The sequence below is a fragment of the Corvus kubaryi genome, unplaced genomic scaffold (genome assembly GCF_017639235.1).
Source record: "Corvus kubaryi isolate FWS band 111438036 unplaced genomic scaffold, C.kubaryi_AGA036_p1.0 71, whole genome shotgun sequence".
NCBI classification, from domain to species: Eukaryota; Metazoa; Chordata; class Aves; order Passeriformes; family Corvidae; genus Corvus; species Corvus kubaryi.
Window position 1 is genome coordinate 1,534,179 of NW_024582059.1, and position 20,898 is coordinate 1,555,076.

The following is a 20,898-nucleotide window of genomic DNA, read 5'->3' on the forward strand; positions in this document are numbered from 1 at the left end:
TGATTGCTAAATTTGTGAATGTGGCTGCACTGAAGTACACCTGTGGTTTTCAATCACAATAGAGCTTTGGCCTACAAAAGGTGCTCACAGTGCATCAGCATTTTGGATAAATGATAATTTAACTGTAGCTGTAGGAAATTTCAGCTAGTCAAGCAATACAGCCACCGACATGTTATCATATAAGTTATAGGGCTATGACTGTTAGATCAGTGAGACCACCTGTTATTAAAACAGGTTTATTTAAAATGTAAAAATTTATTTCTCCAGCTTAATCTTTGCTGTTAGTTCTCTTCTAGTATTTATTTATTCTGTTTTGCATTTTATTTTCATTGTCACTCTCTGAAAAGTCAAAGAGTAGACCTATTTACAGAAGGTGAATACGGATGGACAAAAAAAAGCTATACAGACGCCTATTTTTGACAGGAGGGTTTGAAATTGAGACACAAATTGAGTTTCTGAACCTCATTACCCCACAACAGAATGGGTAGGTTGTTCCACGTATCGCTCCCAGAAATGTGAGATCAGCTAAAGGGAAGAGGTGCCTTCCCAGGGGAAGGTGCCTGTGGCACTTTGTGTATGTTTGTACCATTCTGGAGTGCATCCCTGATTCATCCTCTCAGTATCTCCTTGAACATTAGGGAGAATTTTTGGACATCAGGAAGCATTTCTTCACTGAAATGAAGTTGAATGGTTAAATGTTTGTCAGCCATTGGAAAAGGCTGCCCAGAGAAGTGGTGGAGTACCTGAAAGTGTTCAAGAAATGAATGGACATGGCATTTAGTGCTGTGGTCTACTTGACAAAGTGGAGACTGGTCAGAGGTTGGACTTGATCTTGGAGGTCTTTTCCAACCTTAAGAACTCTATGAGTTATGAATTTATTGCTTGTTAATTTGCCTAAAACCTTTCTGAATCTTCTGAAATCATAAGCATCTGGCAGGAGAGCACCTCAGATGCTCTTTACCAACTTTTAAATGACCCTTTCTTAAAATACTCTCTCTTCTACCTGCCTTAAGCTGCTCTCATATCAGTTCTGGTGTTTCAGGATTTGGTGACCAACAGTTCTTCAGCCACTTTACCCACCACCTTTGTGTTTCTCTAAAACCTGACATCTTGTCCCTTGGCCTCCTTGTCTCCAAACTGAAAAGTTCAGGCCATTTTCATCTCTTCGTAAGTCCATTGATGATTTTTAGCTGCCATTCCTTGGACTTTTTCTAAATCTATGAAATGGAGGGGGAAGAAAATGAGAACAAACCTGAGAAATATGTATGAAGTGTTCATACAGGAGTTCTCACAAAGACTGTGACTCGCCAGCAAACATATGGGGTTTTTTTTCTTGTTTTAGACTCAAATTTGAGGAAAAATTTTTATATTGAAACAATGCAGTTTTTAATCAATCTTCATTGCTAAAAGAAGTTGAGATGATACCTCAAACTGTGTTAGGAGAAGCAAAAATTACAGGCAGAAGCATAAGTGTGGAGGAATGAAAATTACTGAAAAAGATGCCTGATGACATATTATCACAAAGTTAACAGTCATAAGTAAAAGGAACAGTAAAGAAAATATAAAAGTTAAGCACATTTCCCATTCCTCTATATTCTTCTCATTGTGGCCAGGCAATGGCATCTTCTGTTGAGATGAATGTTCTTTTTTCAGAAAACAGTTGTATCAGAACTGTATCTCTTGATAAAAACAATAGTAACTGATTTTATTTGCAGTACATGGTTATTCCCTCTTATGGGTTAATTAAAGCTGAAAGAGTGATTGAAACTTGTTAGATAGCAAAAACAGGGTGTAGAGACAACATCTGAGAGCAAGTATTTGCAGTGGATATAAAGAACATTTTGACCTAGTAAATCTTATAGTAATATTATGAGACACCTGTATAAACTTATGTATGACAGCATTGAGACTATAATTCCATATTATGAAAATGGGAATTGCAGGAGAATAAATGATGTTCAGCTGAACATCAGTCAGTCTCATGCCAGGAGCTTTAAGAAGAAGGGATAATGGCTGCAAAGTCTGTGTGTGAAGCAAATATTCAGAAGTTCAAAAGACTGACGTCAGGCAGATTTAAATGAGTCAGTCCCTGAGATATTTGAGCTGTCAAAAAAAAAAAAAAAAAAAGAAAAAAAAAAAAAGAAAAAAACCCGAAAAAGTAATGATGTAGTTGCATCCAGTCCTGAACTTCTAAACATTTTGTCTTTGACCTTAAAGATACTAAGCATGACTTTGTGTTGTCCAACCTACAGTATGCACTGTGAAATTCTTTGAATCCTTTGTTCCTTAATTTCACTTTCAGGAGGATTCAGGACTGTGTTGCACAATCATATGTATGAAATGATGAGACTGTCTGTTGAACTACTAACAGCTTTCTTGAGCTTCAAATCTTTTGTTGGCAAACATTGTTTCCTTTAAAGGTTTTACATGAACTGTTTACATGAACTACCTTCTTAATATTAAATACCATTTCAAACAACCCTAATCCAACACCTTTGCACTGTATCATTGCCTGATATGAAACATAGTCAACTATTGTATATTTCTCCTTCATTATAAGTGCACAGATTTTCCATATGTCTAGATACCTATATATTAAATATCAAGAAAAACAGATGATTTCTTTGCCTGAAAAGGGCAAAGCACTAGCTCTGTTATCAGAGACAGGCTGAGTTATAGCTTTATTTGGATTCCAGTCTGTTAGTTCCTCTCCATGAATAACCAATTATGATTCATCTTTCCAAATACCAGTTATTTCATAAATCCTGCTGGAGAGCACAGCAGTGTAGCTAAAGTGCTGTCATGGAGCTCTACCCAAAAAGTCACTGGTGCAGTTATAATATATCTGCACATAATTTAATTCCCTTGTTGCACGTCTTGAAAGTATGCATTCCTGTACTCTCACATTTAAAATCCTTTAATTAAGGATGCTATTCCTTGTCTCTTATATATATTTAGAATTCTAAACAGGTGCTGTTTTTAAAGCATTCAAGGGATTTAATTGGGCCCTCTATTTCATATGATAAAAGTCAGTTTTTCTCTTCATGTCACAAGATGATTATTTTACTTAGTCATTATGATAACAGGTCCTGAAGTTCTGGTATGTCCTGGATCTCCAATAATTTAATAATTTTCTTTCCACATTTGCTTTTGCAACTTGTGTCTGTTACAGAAAGTGATTTCTCAGGTTGTCTTTACAATCAGAACCCCGTCACCACCAGCGGAGTATTTGCTTTATTTTTTTCTGATGGCTGGGTTAAAGGGGAGCATTGGTGATAGCACAGCTAGTTGACCAGTGAAATCTTTTTCTGCTTATGTTCTGTAGGAAGGGTAATCTCATAACTTTGAAAATACACTTTTGGGTAAGTGACAACATGCATGGTGAAGACTGTAATGGTAATGTTGAACTTTTTGGGTAATGTCAGAGTGTGAAATCTGATCTTTTGAAATGATTTCAGTATTTCTGGAAATTAGTCCAATAATATTGCTTTGGGGCAAATATGCAAAGCATACTGAGCATACTGCATAGCTTTCTATGATTTTTTTTTTTTTTTTTGTAGTTTTCTCTGCTTTCATTCCAAATAATCTTTGAACATTTACAAAGCAATAGTAGTGACAATACTGGTCAAGCTGCATTCTGGTTCCTTAAGAGAGGCTAACATTTTTCCCTCTTAAAAAAGCTATGTTGAAACAAAAATAAATGACACTTTTGGTTTCATGGTAGACATTGCATGTCATGCCATAAAGCTGTCTAGGCATCTCTACTATTCTGACAACTGAAACTTCTGACAACTTGGCACTTTTCTCTTATGAGTCTGAAGATGCGTGAAGGAGAAAATGATCCTAATATTTCTTTTCATATATCCTCTGCCATAACAACTTTTTCTGTGTAGTATGGTGGGGGAAAAAAACCCCACTTTCATATTCCTTGCAGTGTCCTGAAAGAAATGAAAATGTTAGCGCTCTCCAGAATTTGCAGAAGATCTCGTTCTGTCTCAGGACCCAATATGTCCCACTCTGCTATTGCTGCAGCAGAGGAGCGTATTCCGCTGTTCAAACATACTCACAGTGATAGGAAGCAAACTGAGCAACTGAAAATGTTCTCATCATTGTGAATGAGAAGTTTGTATTAGGGTACCCTTTTTTCAAATCTGAAAAGTTAAATACATTTTAGTATGAAAAAAATTTTGTCAGAAATAAAAAGGAGAAGGCTGCCTTATTAAATAAGAAAAGTTAGGTTAAGAAAAAGAATGTTATAGGAAAGAAACCTTCATGGCACTGAAACATTATGAAAACTAAACTGGAGATAGTCAAATACTCAGTTCATAAGAAGTCCCAAATCTAGTTTAAGCAATACCTACAGTGAAAAAGATTGAAAGAAAATATCTGGGAAAATTTATTTGCATTTCTCACAAAAAGGTTATTGTTTAAAAATCTAAATTATTCATTACAAATAGGCTGATCAGTGCTTCTCTCAAATATACATGGACCTTAACCACCTGAGAATTACAGCAAGATTCACTTTTGTTTCAGTAGGATGAGAATCTTATCTAACAAGTGCTAATGGTTTGCTAGCCCATTGTCCAAAACCCAGTATTTTAACTCTGTGAAGGCTAAACTTTTTGTCTTAGTTTCCATATATCAGATACAGTATGTGCTGCTACATGTGGAGTAAGAAGTTAAAACCCAAATGCTTCCTTTATTTAATGACAAACATTAAAGTTACAAGAAGAACAGCTAATGAACATAGAAAACAACTTGTCCAACTTAATCAAATTTTGTATTGAAGATGATCTCTCATTGCTGCTATTTCTAGTGATTTGGTGTTTCTGAAAGAATCTACTGTGATACATTGAGACACAATTGCAGATGATTTTGTAAGTATTCACTTAGCGGGATTTAATGGAACAGTACCTTTCTTTTAGCTTTGAGCTGCTCGTGATATTTGTTGGATGTGTCGCCTGGTATTTCTCCTCCCCAGAGAGTAATTCCCACCATGGAATAAGTGATGCCCATAACAAGCAGTGGAAAGCAGTAGACCAGCACAATCACAATAACATGATACCTGCAATGAAAAGGTATTAAGGTGATAAGTGCTTTCAGAGGAGCTATACCAATGGAATGGGCTACTAGAAGTCAAGACTGCTACTTTAGTAGAAGGCATGTTTTATATTAACTGTCTAGTCCTTGGTGTTTTCACTGTCTTTTTGAAAGTCTTGAATTGTGCTGCAAATTTACATGTGTTTTAGTGCATGTGCTTTGTGGGGTGTCTAATGCTGAGCCTGCACTAGCATATATTATGGATTACTCTATAATTATCATGATTAGTGACTACAGAATAAGGTATGTTTGTCCATAACTAGCTGAGTTCATTTAATTGCACAGCCAAGTATCATGAGGGCAAGCTAGGCATTTGGAGCTCTAGTCTGGACCATAAATGAAAGAGGAAAATAAGTATTTTAGTGATACATTGATGCAAAGACCCTGATAAGAGTCCTGTCACTCAGTGTTCTTCATATAGCAGATCTGTTGCACACAGACAGCACAGATCTGTAGCCTATGTGCAATATAGTCACTACTGCTGATGTAAGCACTGGGAAAACAAAGATCATTTCTTTTGCCCCGTTAGTTCCTGGTTAAATGCCAACTTCGGATAAAATCCCCGTGAATGATCAGTGAAGAATCCTCAGCTGTCAGTGAGCGTGACCTTCCTGCCCTAAAGAGAAATGTCTGTGTATGGCTCTTAAAGTGATAAAAATTACATATGACCGGGACTTCTTTCACCTGCCTCAAAAAGAGCAAAAGGTCAAATTTGATTCTAGATGGTTACACAGGCTTTCAGCCTTGAACACAATGTTTTTCTTAAATGCCAGTGAAGACTTGAAAGGACAGATGCCTAAGCAGCCACTTATTCCTAATTCTACCAGAGGACAAACAGGATATATTTAATGACTGGTATTCTCACTTTTAGAAAGTGGAACCAGTTATAGGTTTATCCAGTTTTCTCTTTTGGACTAATAGCTGACATAAGTAATTGTGACAGTGTAACAGAATGAAATGCCAAAATCCATCCAGCCCTCTCATGAAGAGATCTAGAGAAAAAGATCTGGTTAGAGCCATCTCATTCTCTACAATTGCCTGAAAGGTAATGGTACCTGAAAGGAGATGGTAGAGAGGTGGGGGTGTTTCTTTCTTCTCCCTAGTTACAAGAGAAGAAATAGCCTCAAGTTGTGCCAGGAGAGGTTTAAACTGGATATTAGGAAAATTTTTTTCATGAGAAGGGTTGTCAAACATTGGAACAGGGTGCCCAGAGGAGCAATTGACTCACCATCCCTGGATGTATTTAAAAGATGTGTAGATGTGGCACTTAGGGGCATGGACTAGTGGTGGACTTGGTAGTGTGACTTGATGACCCTGGAGGTCTTTTCCAGCCTATATTATTTTAAGGAGAGACTAGAAATCCTTGTTTTCCTGGTTAGGATAAAAAGGAAGCTTGCTTTGGAATGCATGTTATGTTCCTGATTCTGACCTGTCTCTGTCCGTATAGAAGTAGCCATCTTAGATGGAGCAATGATGGTAAACGTGCAGCATGGGAGGGAGCACACTCAGAGACGTGGAAGAGAATAAATTCGTACCATTTATCACGTATAATGCTCTATCATCCTTACTTGGAAAATTGGCTCTACATTTCTCAGTGATCAAAGCTGCTAGTTATTCTGCATGTAGAGTATCTTCATGACACTCTAGAGATTTTGCCAAGCCTATTGCAAGTCTAGACACCACCATACACAAGTTTAAAAGAACAAAAGCTTACGTAAAATGCTGTTTTGGACCACCTGGCCATGCTACATAGCAAAGAGTTCTTCCAGGCATCACCTTGGTTATGGAGTATAGGCACTGGGGAAAGGCCAACAGGAAAGCCAAAATCCATATGCTCCCAATGACCACCTTTGTAGCAGTTGCAGAGAGCCTAGGTTTCAAGGGATCAATAATGGCCATGTATCTGTAAAAGAAAGCAAAGACCTTTGTGTCAGAGATTCATATATATCTAGAATCAGCCAAAGCTTAGAATGAAAGAGAAGGATAAATGCAGAGATAGTCGTGTTCCTGGAGTTTTGATGTCATTGTGCTCATTGTGTGGTTCAGCTCCAATGAAGGCAGTGCGGAAACAAGGTTCATTGGATATTGTTTTGCAGGCATGGGACACCCAGTTAATCATATGTATATCAGTAGGGCAACGATTTTGCTAAGACCTAGACCACTCTGTTACTGTACAGCCTGATTGAAAATCAACAATGCAGCTGGATCCTCTGTTTCTCTGCTAGGTCATACAGCATTTATTTCTAATAAGAAAATTAACAGCCAAGCTGTCAGGACTGTTAGTCATCTGTCCCAAAGCTACAGGAACCTGGTAAGTCCACATGCATTTATTTCAGTAGAGATAGACTTGACTTTAGAATGTTTGCCAAAGAACCCCAGAGCAACTGGTTCATACAGAGGCTGAGAAAAGAGCCAGTTTAGAACTGGTAAGAGCACCAAGGGAAATAGATGCATGAAGCAAGAAAACACCTCATTTGCCTTCTCAGTTCCTGTAGGATAGCATTATATCCGGGTAGGATAGTGTTCTTCTTGCTGCCCCATAATTGTATTGGCAATTAATGTATGCTGGTAACCTAAGAAGAACATGCAAAAAATCATCAAAAAGTTTACTCTAAGCAATTACAATGCAAAAGCTTAGGGGAAAAAAAGCAACAAGAGAGAAAGCATCGAGACACACAGTAATAGAAAAACAAGTCTTGTTTCCTGCCTCTTGATCTCTGTTAGAGATACAAGGAGCAAGGGAGAAAGAAAGTTTTTATCAATCACATTTTTATGAATATATTGTGTTTGCTGCAATTAAAAAACAAGTGCTCATCTCAAATGAAGGAAGGTGTGATATATCTTAATTGTTACAGTACACACCTAGGTTCTTGGTAGACTTTCCCAAGATTTTTAGGTACAGACATTAGCCACGAGACAATAACAATAATAGTTGCAGGATAATGTTCCTGATGAGAATTTGTGCAAGAATCTTCTGCATCTGTATTTACCTGCTATGGTACATAAATTTCACTCAAGATAGTCTTATTTTTTTGAAAATTTTATACTTGACAGATGAGTAATTACAGAACAGATGTTTGTTTTAGCAAAGGTAACTCTGTTTATAGTTAATGATAAAATATGTGATAATCCAACAAAAAGTGCTATGCATCCTCTAGTAGACATGGTAACTGCGCTAATGTCTTAAAACCTCTAAATGCTGTCAGAAACAGGGAGTGATCTAAACCAGCTTCAGTTCTGAATCGTCAATTTCCATATCTAGAATTTTAAGCTTGTTCATTTATTTAGTGTTTTTACTGCACTTCAACATTTTTCTCCACAGGGTAACAATTAGTTCCCCTCTCTTTCACATGCCTTTTAGTTTTTTATTTCAGCTAAACTGGTACTTTTGGTATTACATACTGTGAAATAGTTTTGAGTGCTGGGTGTCTCTTGTTTCTTGAGAATAGCAGTTTCCAAGAAAATATACATCAGTTGGATTGTTGCCCTCTACCATCTAGGTGCTTTTTCCTCCAAAGACTAAGTACAACTTGGTAAAGCAGTCAGGTTTGCCAGTCAGGCATGAGCCCCGTCTTTCAAATTTGTGTTGACTGCCAAGTACTGTCCAAAAGCTTGATGATCTTTATTTGTAGTAAGTGATAAGCCATAAACAATCATTTTCACATGCTTGTGAGACTCTTAAGGCATCTCCTTCTAGCCTGGAATTATTCCTTCAAATTGTTACTTTTCTTCAGATTGCACGTTGCTATTATTTTATGTGCTATTGTCAGATTTCCATTACATTCATATTATTCTTATTCCCAGTTATATTATTCTTACTCCCAGTAGGTACCAACAGAAGTTCTTGGTGCCTAAGATAAAATTTGGTTGTTTTATCTCCCTGTCTGCCCTTTAAAGACATAGATTGTTTGGGTGAAATGACTCATACAGCTGTACTGATGGAAATTTTAACAGTTGGGTGTCTGAGTAAAGTAAGTCAAAGGACAAGGATTAGATGAAAAGCAGGCTATTTATCTTTTGAGTTCAAATTTGAGTGATAAGCCAACAGCCTAGATATTGCACAAGATCAATTACAAAAATGTAGGAGGTGATCATTCTAACAAACAAGATTGGAAGGAAGTGGAGGAACCTTGACTATTCCCTCAATAATACCTTTGTGCAGGATAGATTTAGCTGAGGAGAGTATTGACAGCTCTTTGTTACAGAGCTATGGATAACAAATCTAATTTATTCTACTTTGCCAATACACTGACAATTACAGTGAGGTATCTAACTTGTTCTCTAAGTGAGTTTTCTTAGAAACAAAATTGCCTAATTAGCATAGTGAGATATTACTTTATAACTGCAATTGTTACATTCACTCAGATTTGTCATAACAAGTTTGGTACCATTTTCTTAGAGAAGCCATCATTGCCACAAGTATAGTGGAAAACATGGAACGACTCTCAGTTGCAGGTCAAAAGCTACCTCCACCTTTGAACAGAATCTGGATGTTAATCTCTGTAGCTAAAAGAAGCTGAGTTCTTGAAAAGAACTGAGTTCTTCCTGCACTGTTAGCTGTCATTTGCAAAGGAGACACACACACTTCTGCCAATAATTTTGTTTGCTGTAAATGTTATCTTGCCATTACAGGTATCTAAGGGTAGTTTATCTCTTTAGGCTCAATCTGAAGTAGCAGTAGCGAATTTTTCAGTTGGCTCTTTGATCTCTGTCCATTTAGCAAGGGTCTTTCCAGCAGGAATGAAAGTTCCTGCTAGCACAGGCTAGAGGTTCCATGCTTACATGTTGCTCAGAAAATCAATGAGGAAAGGAGGGTAAGGATGGGATAATGTGTATGTATAATATTGCCCCTATATATTACAATTACTCATGGCTGACAACTGTGTGTTGTGTCTCATGGTGTAGCTGTGTCATTACGGCTCGTTTTTTTTACTCTGTGTGATATCCTTACATATATTAAGGATGGCAAAATGCCAGTTACAAGGAGGAAGAGTAGACATGCCATCTGAATTGTGCACTGAATGGTGCTGAACGTGGTGTAGGAAAAATAGGAATGTTTGAGTAGGCCGAGAGTGAAAGGGAGAATGATGAGATAGAGGCTCTATCAAAAGCACTGAGACTGGGGAACAGCTTGCTGAATGAAAAAACAGAAGTGAAAAGAGGAAAATGAGAAACCAATAGAAGCAAAGAAAGGAGAACTGTAGAACAACAGCATATAGAAATTGTGTTGAGAGAGGAGAGAATAAGAAAGGAAACTGGGGTCATGTAAGAGCAAAAGACATGACAAAAATCAGCCCTATCATACCAGAGATTCCAAGGTAAGTAGAACTGGTATAAAACCAGAGCATTTTGGCAGTGGGGCTGTGTGGTGGCAAGCCCTTCTGTCTCTGCAGGTGTATGGGAGAGAACTCCCAAAGAATTATTCTCTCTGTAATCAGTCAACCATAAACTGTATGCAAGGGCAACAGCAGGACTTCCTGGATGCTCTGGTGTCATCTGTCTGTATTACAGACTGTTCTGCTACTCCACTGTTTTTTCAAATGGTCTGAACTTCAACATGGAATCACAGAATATGCTGAGTTGGAAGCAACCCACGAGGGTCATTGAGTCCAACTCCTGGCCCTGCACAGAACCATCTCCAAGAATCACACCGTGTGCCTGAGAGCATTGTCCAAACACTTCATGAACTCAGACAGGCTGGTGCTGTGACCACTTCCCTGGGGAGCCTGTTCCAGTGCCCAACCACCCCCTGGGGGAAAAGTCTTTTCCTGATACCTGGCCTAGACTTCCCCTGACACAGCTTCATGCTGTTCTCCCAGGTCCTGTCACTGGTTGCAAGAGTGGAGAAATCAGTGCCTGTCCTTCTGCTTTCCGTTGTGAGGATGTTAAAGACTGCAATGAGGTCTTCCCTCAGTTTCCTCCTCTCCAGGCTGAAAAAAACCAAGTGATCTCAGTCACTCCTCATAAGACTTCCCCTCCAGACCCTTCACCAGCCTTGTGGCCCTCCTCTGGGTGCTCTCTGATAGATTAATGCCTTTTTTATGTTGCAGTGCCTAAAATTTGGTTGTTCTGAAGCCAGTGACAAGTGCAGAAGCCCTCAGAGGTTCACCATGTTCTGTGATATTTATACACAGACCTCTCTACACCTTGTCTCCAAGAACAGTAAAAGGTGGTAGTCATTTGAGCTGAAGAAGGATTTCTAATGGCTACAAGCAACGGAAGGCTTGTTATACCACTGAAAAGTATTCTGTAGCTACACAGACATTTTTTCAGAGGGGTGCTGTGCCAATTTGCTTTGCAGTCTTTGGACATTTACTGTTCAGTCTGTCACCAGCCTTGAGCAGTGAGACTCCTTGCTGAAATAAGGGCTCTGAACTTCCACTGAGGTGGTTTGATTTAAAGATTGGACTTCTAATGCTTTCTCACTCCAGTGGGAGCTGCTGATAATGCCACAGATAGCTTATTCCACACATCAAAGCAGGGATGAAGAATGTAAAATATACATTGCTGAAAGGAATGATCTCATTATATTCATTTATCACAACAAGCAGAAATCATTATTACCCCACCCAACATAAACATTTATACTTGGAAAATAATTATAAGATTGAATATGCACATTTAGAAATGCAGGGATGGAAATATGTGCAGGTAGACTCAAGCCAGCACTTCTAAGAATGTGGATTGCTCAACAACTGCACCATCTTCTTCTACGTATGACTCTAAAGTATTTTTAGGTAGCATTCCAGTTTAATACGCACATGATTAGCATGTGATTTTGTTTGTTGTGACTATGTGATATCTCACTGTCATCAGTTCTCTTACAGTTTTATCTTGTGTTAATCTTTGTCCCTAACTGATTACTTCTGAAGTCAACAAGAGTCTTTCCACTGAGCTTAATGAGAAATCATTCAGGCTGCATGATACAATGGTTGGTGCATCATGGTGTACTTGCTGCTGCACTCTTTTCTTAGCTGCTGGGGTCAGAATAGATCTAGTTCCCTTCTGAACTGCTCTGTTTGTCTAGAATCTACAGTTTAGTGTTCTGTTCTTGTTTCTCGGGTTCACCAAATCAAGAAAATCTGTTTTCTCTGAAACAATAGTAGAGACAGTCGTCTTTTGATTAATACTTATACACTCTTTAAGTCAGTAGTTTTACTGGCAGCATAATCATGTATCTCTTACAGTTTGCAATGAACATGAGACAAATAGCTGGTACATACTATAAAAGCTTAAGAAGATTGTGTATTATGGTCCCAACAGTAGAAAAGATAAAAAAATAAACCTAATTTGTCTTTTTGTAAAATAGCATACACTGGCTAATACAGCCAGGAAAACCTTTCATCTTTAATACATCGTTTAGAAAATTGTGGCAAAAATACACAAGATGTTATTAAAACAAAATGATGTTCAGAACTGGATCCTACAAATGCCCATCTGGAGACACAGTTGGAAGCCTTTAATCATCCTAACTGATTTGTTTCACCTGTTTACAATGTGTTTATAAACTCACATGGGGCAAAATGTAATCGTCCCAGATTGCAACAGGAAATTGGAACTTGACAGAGGAAGAGACTGAGAGAAAAATCATAATGCTTGCATGTAAGTGGCTTGTCAACAGGAGACAGGAGAGCATGCTTCCTTCTTGAATACACAGAAGCTGTTATTCCCTCAAGACAGAAGCTGATTTTGAGGCTTTGTATTTAGAATCAACTGGTATTTAAGAAACTTAGGTAGGGAAATTGCTGTGATTCCCTGTCCTTGTTTAAAACATTGCTGTGGAAAATCCTACAAAAGGTAAGCTATATAGAGTAGACTAAAGGTAATGGAATGAACTGAGCTTTTAAAGGCATTTTTTGTATGTTGGAAACCAAGTCTTTAACTTTTGTATCCTTTAATCTCTATCTGCCTCCTACTAGAGCAAGGCTTCTTCTTCTCTTGCAGGACTGGTTTGTATTCATTTATTCAGACTCACTTTCTCTGCAGGAAGAGTGGCTGTGGGCTTTTCTGTAGGGCTGTAACCGGCTGTTGAGAAGGACTGGTTTTGGTGGCCTGAAGGGTCTGTTGTGCAGTGATCACCTTAAAGCTAACGCCAAAAAGAAAGAGTGTGTGACAAAGTGTCAGATAAACACATGGTACATTTGAGAGATCAGTGGGCAATATCCCAGGGGTGTAACCTGGCCTTGATTTACCCAGAGGAATGAGTGTTACACTGGGTGAATGGCTGTTTGTGCTTTGAGAAGGGAGAAACACTGAAGTTTTTCTGAAATCAGGACTGGCTTCCAATGCCTTATTTACAAGTACCTCTTAATGAAAACCAGGAATACTGAAAGTCTTCAGGAAGGCTGAGCTCTCATAAACAGTGCTTTCTACTTGAGGAGCATCTGGTAACTGACAATGGGCTAGATTTTTATGAGTATGTAATTGATTTTACACAATATATTCCATACCTATGAATATTGATAGAAAAGGGATAAGACTTTTCTTTGGTCTGTCTCGTAAAATGATAGACTAACTGACTTCCCCTGACAAAAGGGTTTCTGTTTCTCCTTTTCTTTTAATGTGATCTATGGGCTATCAAGGACCAGTATCAGTGCAAAGTCTGTGGAAACAGCTCCATCTGCATAAACCCACTTTTAGTGTCTGTGTTTCTGCCACTGTCATCTAGATGGCTTACTTCTTCTTTTTGCATTTATTTTGAAATAATTTTATTTTAGGTAAACACAAATATGTGAATGATACAACTTTCTCTCCTGGTTGGTAAATCAGTCAGAAAAGCATGCATTTAGGCAATAATATATAAGAAAATAATCAAGCAAACCTCTCTCCCCAAAACACTCCACACCTCAACCCTTGACTAACTTTTAGAAGTACCACAGGCTACATTGCATAGTAAACCACAGATACATATTTTGATAGTTTTCATTAAATTATAAATCAGAGGATGTACTTAAGGCTAAGACTGTCTTAAAGGAACCTCTTGTTTGAACATAAGGTTGAAACTTATCGGATATTTCCTGTCTGGACAAAGGAGTCTGGGGGCTAGTTGCCGTTGCTGTTGTAAATGTGGCTTATATTTCTAAAGATATTGGTGTATCAACCTCCATTTTTTACAGTGCCTATTGAAAGCAGCTTTTAAAATACTTACTCAGTACAAAACAAAAAGGAAAATATAGCTGTTATGCCTGTATTTCTTCCCAGACTGCCCCAGTATGTTATTAATAATGTAACTCTGACATGAATTTTGACCAAAACTGCAAAAAAAAAAAAAAAAAAAAAAAAAAAAAATCCTGTCTTTTTGCCTGATCACTATGAAATTGTCCCATTGCAAGAAAAGGATTATTTTTCCTAGGGTTCTGCATGCTGAATTCTGCAGCCATTGCATCAAAATGTTCTGCAGAAATGATTTCTCTTTTCTAGGAGAGAAAGAAAGAGAATTGTCAAATCCAAGAAAATATTTTTAGGCCCCCAGGTTATAGAGAGTCTTTCATGTTTCAGCTCTTGATATTTGAACCCTTAATGCCCTCCTATTCAACTTTTTCCCTCCAGTTCTGAGGACTAGTATTTTTCTGAGGGCAGCCCAGGTACTGGAATGCACAAATAAGATGTGCTTCATCTTCAAATACTCTTTAAGGAAGACAGAGAAATGAGGAAGAGATTTCCTCTTTGAATTCTATAGTTTGATGGGCAAAGTAAGAATAGAAATAATAGTGATAATTTCTAAAGCATATCTTGCATTTTTTCCCTTCATGATATGCAGTGACCAAGGCTGATTCCTGAAGTCATGATTATGAACTCATCCATTAGTTTGAAAAAAACGTAGTATTGCACTTCAGTGTGGCAGTAGGGGGTATGGTAGGTAGTGTTTTCTGTAGTTATGTGGCACCAGAGGCTTTAGGAAAAGCTAGGTAACAGTATAGTGGCATCTTATGGAAAAAAAGACAGAAATGCTATCCATTTCTTCTGGTGAAAATATTCTCAGGTATGAGGGGGAGATCTCTAGCCTGTGAAGCACAAGAAACCTGAAAAAAACTCCATCTTCTTTTTTGTTTTTCTTGTTCTGATGTTCTTCCTCTCACAAGTCTTCAGTGCAAATTCCCACTTCTTTTACATGAAAATAATTTATTTTGAGACATCTAAATTTGAGGGAAAGGGAACGAGAGAGAGGCCAAAGGCTGCAGTTCTGTTTGAGCTAAGCTCTGCCAGGGCTGGCAACTGTCTGGGCAGTGCAGCTTTCCTGTCTGGGACTGCTTCAGCCTCCTCCATTGACCAGTGAGCCAAGAACAAAACACTTGGTGCCAAGCTCATGTTCAAGGATGCAAGTACCAATAGATCTTCTCAGTGTGCATCTTCTGCTCATGCTGCTACCATGTGACCACAAAACAGGGTCATGCCCTGTGCACTCCATATCTTAACCTGCTAGAAATGTTTGAGATCATTTTTACACATACATTTTCCCTGTACTTCAGTATTTCTGGGCACACAAGGTGGGTAACAGATACTTAATAACAGTTAGATAATAGATAGTTTGGAAGGAATATCAGTTTAAAATGTTTATGGTGCATGAAGGCCGTGAGTAATTTGTCCCAGGAATAGGAAATCATGCAGAGACTGATACCAAAATGTATTCTACTGGAAAGATAAGACATTTTTCAGTGTGCCAACTGCCTACTTCAGAATTTCAGTAACATTAATTTATAGGGCTTGTGCTACTATTTTGTGACAATAATAACTGCTCTTACGGAATACACCTGGAGAGATTGAAGAGCCTAAGTGATATTTTGAGGCTGTGAGTGTGTATATATGATGAGTTTGGGTTTTATTTTATAAGGTGAATCATGTGTTTATGCCTCATATCTGTCTTCTGTTACAAGCTTGTATCATATTACTTATGCTGGAGTCTAATGAGTGTATAGAGAGATTATTAACAGCCATCAGTAACTGAAAAATGTCACAGAAAAAAAAGAAAACTGACCTAGTATATGTGTACTTCTGTAGATCTATTGAAAGTGAGAAAATAAGGTGGGAAACTAGAATGACAAGTATTGAATAAGGACATATATATGTATGCTAGAAACTAGGTAATACTAAGGTTCATAAAAATGAGAAAAGACTGTACAAGAGGAGAAATAAAACTGTATATTAAATATATTTTAAAGTCACATAAATGTTTTTTGCTTCAAAGACCAAAAACTTGCTTGCATACTAGAAAAAAAAAAGAAATGCTAAGATATGAATAGGATTAGCAACTGCTCACCATCGCTATTAAAATACTTTAAGTCCAGAGGAGCTGTTTTTAAAAAGAGTTAAATTCATTGACATGAGAAAATCATTATGGAATTGCAGAGGGAAAAGTAACTGAGGAAGTAATACTCTACATGTGCTAAAACCAGGAAAAAATGCATAATACTAAGTGCTCTACTGAAGGCATGTTATTTTATGCTATATTACTACACCCCCAAACTTGCACTGTAACCATCAGGTATCTGCAGAGAATTTTTAGGCCCACACACAGAACTGGTTATATGATGAGGCAGTCTTGGGACTCAAAATCAATTGCTGGCATACCTGAGCCACTTTCTTTGCATGCAAAGATCTCACAGGAAAGGACAGTGGGTCTTCAATGACCAGGTGGCTTAAATTCTGCCTAATTTACTGTCATTAGTATGTCCAAGAACAGTACTGCAGTCACACACTGTATTGCAATGATCACAGAGTTTAGGATCATGGATGGGCCCTTTAGGATCATGCACTGGTCAGTGACAAGGGCATATTGGCTCCAGAATTATCTCCTATTCTGTCTGTCTTGGACTGTTTACCAGTTTATCCCCATAAGGTAGCTAAAGGAACTGTTGCACTGGAAGCAATGTAACTGTGGAACTGTGCAGCACAAGCTACAGAAGAATGCAGGAATGAATGCCCATGAAGCAGCACAGTGTAAAATCTGTGCTGCTTCTGGCACCTGAGACAACTCCGTTAAAGCTACCTATGGCATCTCTATAGTAGACTGCAGATAGCCTGTTGGAAAAGGAGAAAGCAGGGGGGAAAAAAACCACCAGGAAGGGGTGGTCAGAAGTGTGAATAAACCCACATAAATTTGAGTCTGTGTTCAATGATCAGGTACTCTTACACCAGTCTTGGATACTTTCATCCTCAGCTTCCAGATGCAGCTCACCCCACTGCAGGAACTGCCTAGTGCACAAATTCTGTGTCAGTTCAATAATCTCACAGTTCACACAGTTTAGAATGCCCTACAGAATCAGATGTGAAAGGAAACATGTACTACCCATGACCTATGTTCAGTGATGTCCAGGTTTACAGTGACACATTTATACTCTATGAACATCTGGATGCTCTAAAGCAACCAGTGGAGAATATCACAACATACTTTTTAGTGAGTTACAACCCATGACCTTTCAGTATTTTGGGATGGTAACAATTTCTAATGGAAAGTCATCTGATCCCATCATTTCAGTTTCCTCAGCAGCTTTATCCTAATTTGCAGTTTTGTTTTAAATTAAAAGAATGTTTAAAGATGAGTTTACTGGGTTAAGACTAAAGCAGAGTGTTCTGTCTAAAGTATTGGCTGAACTTTTACGAAAGGCACATGGGAACCCAACTTCTAAAAATCATCCACCCAGCAGATCTTTGCCTTGAATAGGGCAGTCTGTACATCCAAGGACATTTCTTGGGATCTATTTTGACCCTTGGGTTTCCTCAACTCGGCAGAATTGTTTTTCAGAGGTAGCCAGGGAATGTTTAAAAGCACTGAATGCATCAGGTGTGATTTGGTATAAAAGGAATAGCAGTGAGAATAGGGAAGGAGGCATAGACTGCTCTTCTGTTTGTTTTATGTGATGCTGCATGGTACTACAGAGAGATCACCTAAACACAGCTATGGCATTGTTCACTGGGAAGATTTCGATTTGCCTTTGGAGGCAGGTGAACTTGGAGGATGTGATGGGGTGCAAATTGTGATTTCTTCAGGGGATTTTCAGACAAGAAGTAGATCAGAGTGAATAACAGTAGTTATTTACTCACTTCTGAGCACCAGCATTTCATTGGTAAACCAAGGAAAACATTTCCAATATATTTGTCCATTGCACATTGTCAGTGTGGAGCAGAGCTATTTTCTCTCACTCTGGAAATGCAGTTTGGATTCCTAAGGAACTGTATTCACTTTTGTTCCCAGTTTCCTAGCATAAATTTAGGAACTGCCAAAGTAGTAAGTACTACATGTCTGTGGATAATTTTTTCAGGAAAAATGAAATAAAGCCTTACTCAGAGCATCCAAGTAACTGCTCAACTAATGCCTTGATGAGCTGCAGCAGTAACTAATAAATACACAGCTCTAACTGTTAAATACTTTAACTAAAGCTCTTTTATGGTTCTGAAAACCTCAAGCTAGATGAGGCTCTTAAGCTAAACTCAAAAAGACAATGAAAGAAATCTTTGCTTGGTTAAAGGTACAATCACTGGTGTTACACTATCTTCTCAATTTTTAATGGGGACTAACAGTTGAGAAGATACATCACTGGCAGGAGGAAAGCATACTGATTTCCTCATGTCTTCACCCATTCCCAGAGCAGAGAAGTACAAGAGTTGCCAAGAATCTCATTTGCTCTTTCATTTCTAGCTTTACAGAATAGAAATGCATCTAGCTGAGAATGCCACCAAAAATTTGCAATTAGTAGGGTAAACAGAAAAGCATTATTATGAACTTGTCCATAAGCACAAACAAAAGGCACAACAACGTACCCCAATTTTTGTACCTGGAAATAAGAAATAACTTTTCAGAAGGTGGATTGAACCTTATAAAATCTTAACTACCCTCACTTGGAAATACTGCAGTTGTGACAAGTCAATTCAGCAAAGATGTAGAATGGAGTTTAGTGAGTAATTTCAGTGCATTGCTAAAAGGAATAAAAGATCTGAAACACAAATAGATGTGTTTTTCTAAAAGAAAATACAGTAAGTTATCTCTCCAGCACAGCAAATGTGTAAACAATAATAAAGAAACATTTTCCAGGGGAGACTTGCAGCACTCTCTGAGAAACAGTCCATCAATGCATCTGTGTAGGAAACCTGGGAACTACATCTCCCCTTTGCTGTATGGGTACTACAGCTCTCCTATTCCATTATTGTCAGGAGTACAAACGTAAAGTTTTTCCCTGACCTTTTTTCTTTGACAGTCACAAAGCTTTATTTTGTTTCAAGAAATCAGGAAAAAAAGAGAGCACTTTGAAACTATGTTCTTACCAGACCTCCAGATATGCACAGATGGCAACATAAATAGTCTCATTAGTTAAAATCAGGAGGAACAAAGCATCTCAGAGCTGTCTGTGAGAAAAGCTGTTAAAAACAGGGTCTGAAGTGATTTCTGAAGAGGAGGCAAATGTCTTTGCCAGCTGCAGAAATACAGAGAAGAAGGAAATTTGAAATCCTCCCCCTTTACACACAATCTCTAGAGCTCCTTGTCAGTATGTATTAGATGACTGGCTGAGAAACAGACTATTTTCACAATGGGAAGCAAAACCCTGAGCAATGGCTGCTGTTACAAAGTGTTAAAAGACAGAGCACAGAAAGCAGCTGAAGTCAGAGAGAGGAAATGTTTATTGTAAAAGAAAGCAGAAGAATAAAAACAATGAAAGACTGAAGGAGAATGACCAGAGACCAGGAGAAAAAGTGTGTTAGGGAGAGATCCTAAAGAAGTGCAGAGGAGCACAAGGAATGAACTATTGAGGTCTTTGCCTCTCACCACTATGATTGTTATCTCTGTATTTTTATTTTGGCAGAGAATCTGATCGCAATCTCTCACCCCTAAACTTTTCTCACCTGTCCACAGCGATCGCTGTCATGGAGTAGATGCTGGCGAAGACAGCCGTGATTGGGAAAAAGTTGTGGAAGCGGCAGTAAGCCTCTCCAAAGTACCACTCACTGTGCAGTGCATAGATGAAGTTGATGAGAGTATTGAAAGCAGCCATGGAGGCATCAGAGAAGGCCAGGTTCACCAGGAAGTAATTTGTCACTGTCCTCATGCGCTTGTGAGCCAGGATAATCCAGATGACAATAAGATTTCCAAAAACAGCTACTGCCACCACACCACCGTAAGCCAGAGACCACAGGGCAATGCGCCAAGAAGGTTGTACGAACTGATTGGAGAAGTTGCCCTCCGAGGAGGCTACAGGGGCAGAAGTATTTGCAGCTGGTGCTTCTGGTGCCTGTCCCCAGGGATTGCCTGCTTCAGCAAGGCTCACATTCCACCTGCTGCTCATGCTCATGTTCCAGTTGGCTGTGGGGACCAAAGTCATCTTGGGTGTTCCTCTCCTCTCTTCCAGAAATGATGTACCTCTCCCACCTCCCTCTCCCAACCCTCCAAAATCCCCAGCACCAGGTAAGAAGAGGGAAGGAAGAAAAGGGGAAGTAAGGCAGCTGAGCAGGTACTGGGAAGGAGAGCTCTGTGAGAAAAAATCTTCGGCTATGCTGCTCAAACTGTTAGAAATGCTGTAACAGACACGTCAGGAGAGCTACCTCAGAGTAGAACAGCATCCTACTTCTCCTCTGTACAGCCTCGTGCTTTTGATTTTGCTCAAGGAGAAGGGGACTGGGAGCCAAGGCACGTTTTATAGGCTTGTGAGTTCCCAGCGTCATGAAGGGAGTGGAGCGATAAACTCCATCGGCTGGTAAGCTAACACCTCTTTCCCTCTGCTCTCCCTCCCCTTTTATTTCATTCGTTTCCAGCAGCAGGCGCTTTCAGAAGCTGTGGAGACCATCACAGGGAAAATGAATTCTCATCTC

At 38.7% G+C, this 20,898-nt stretch overlaps 1 protein-coding gene across 1 annotated transcript in view; it reads right to left on the reverse strand.

The window, feature by feature from the left end:
* The window catches only part of TACR3 (tachykinin receptor 3), a 39,146-nt gene extending 18,449 nt beyond the window's left edge, over positions 1-20,697 (reverse strand). The window contains exons 1-3 of the mRNA XM_042049891.1: positions 19,936-20,697; positions 6,815-7,003; positions 4,915-5,065 (exon numbers count right to left, since the gene is read on the reverse strand). Of these exons, the coding sequence (XP_041905825.1) occupies positions 4,915-5,065; positions 6,815-7,003; positions 19,936-20,411 (816 nt within the window). The 5' untranslated portion in view covers positions 20,412-20,697. The remainder of the gene's footprint in view (positions 1-4,914; positions 5,066-6,814; positions 7,004-19,935) is intronic.
* Between the last annotated feature and the right edge of the window lie 201 nt (positions 20,698-20,898).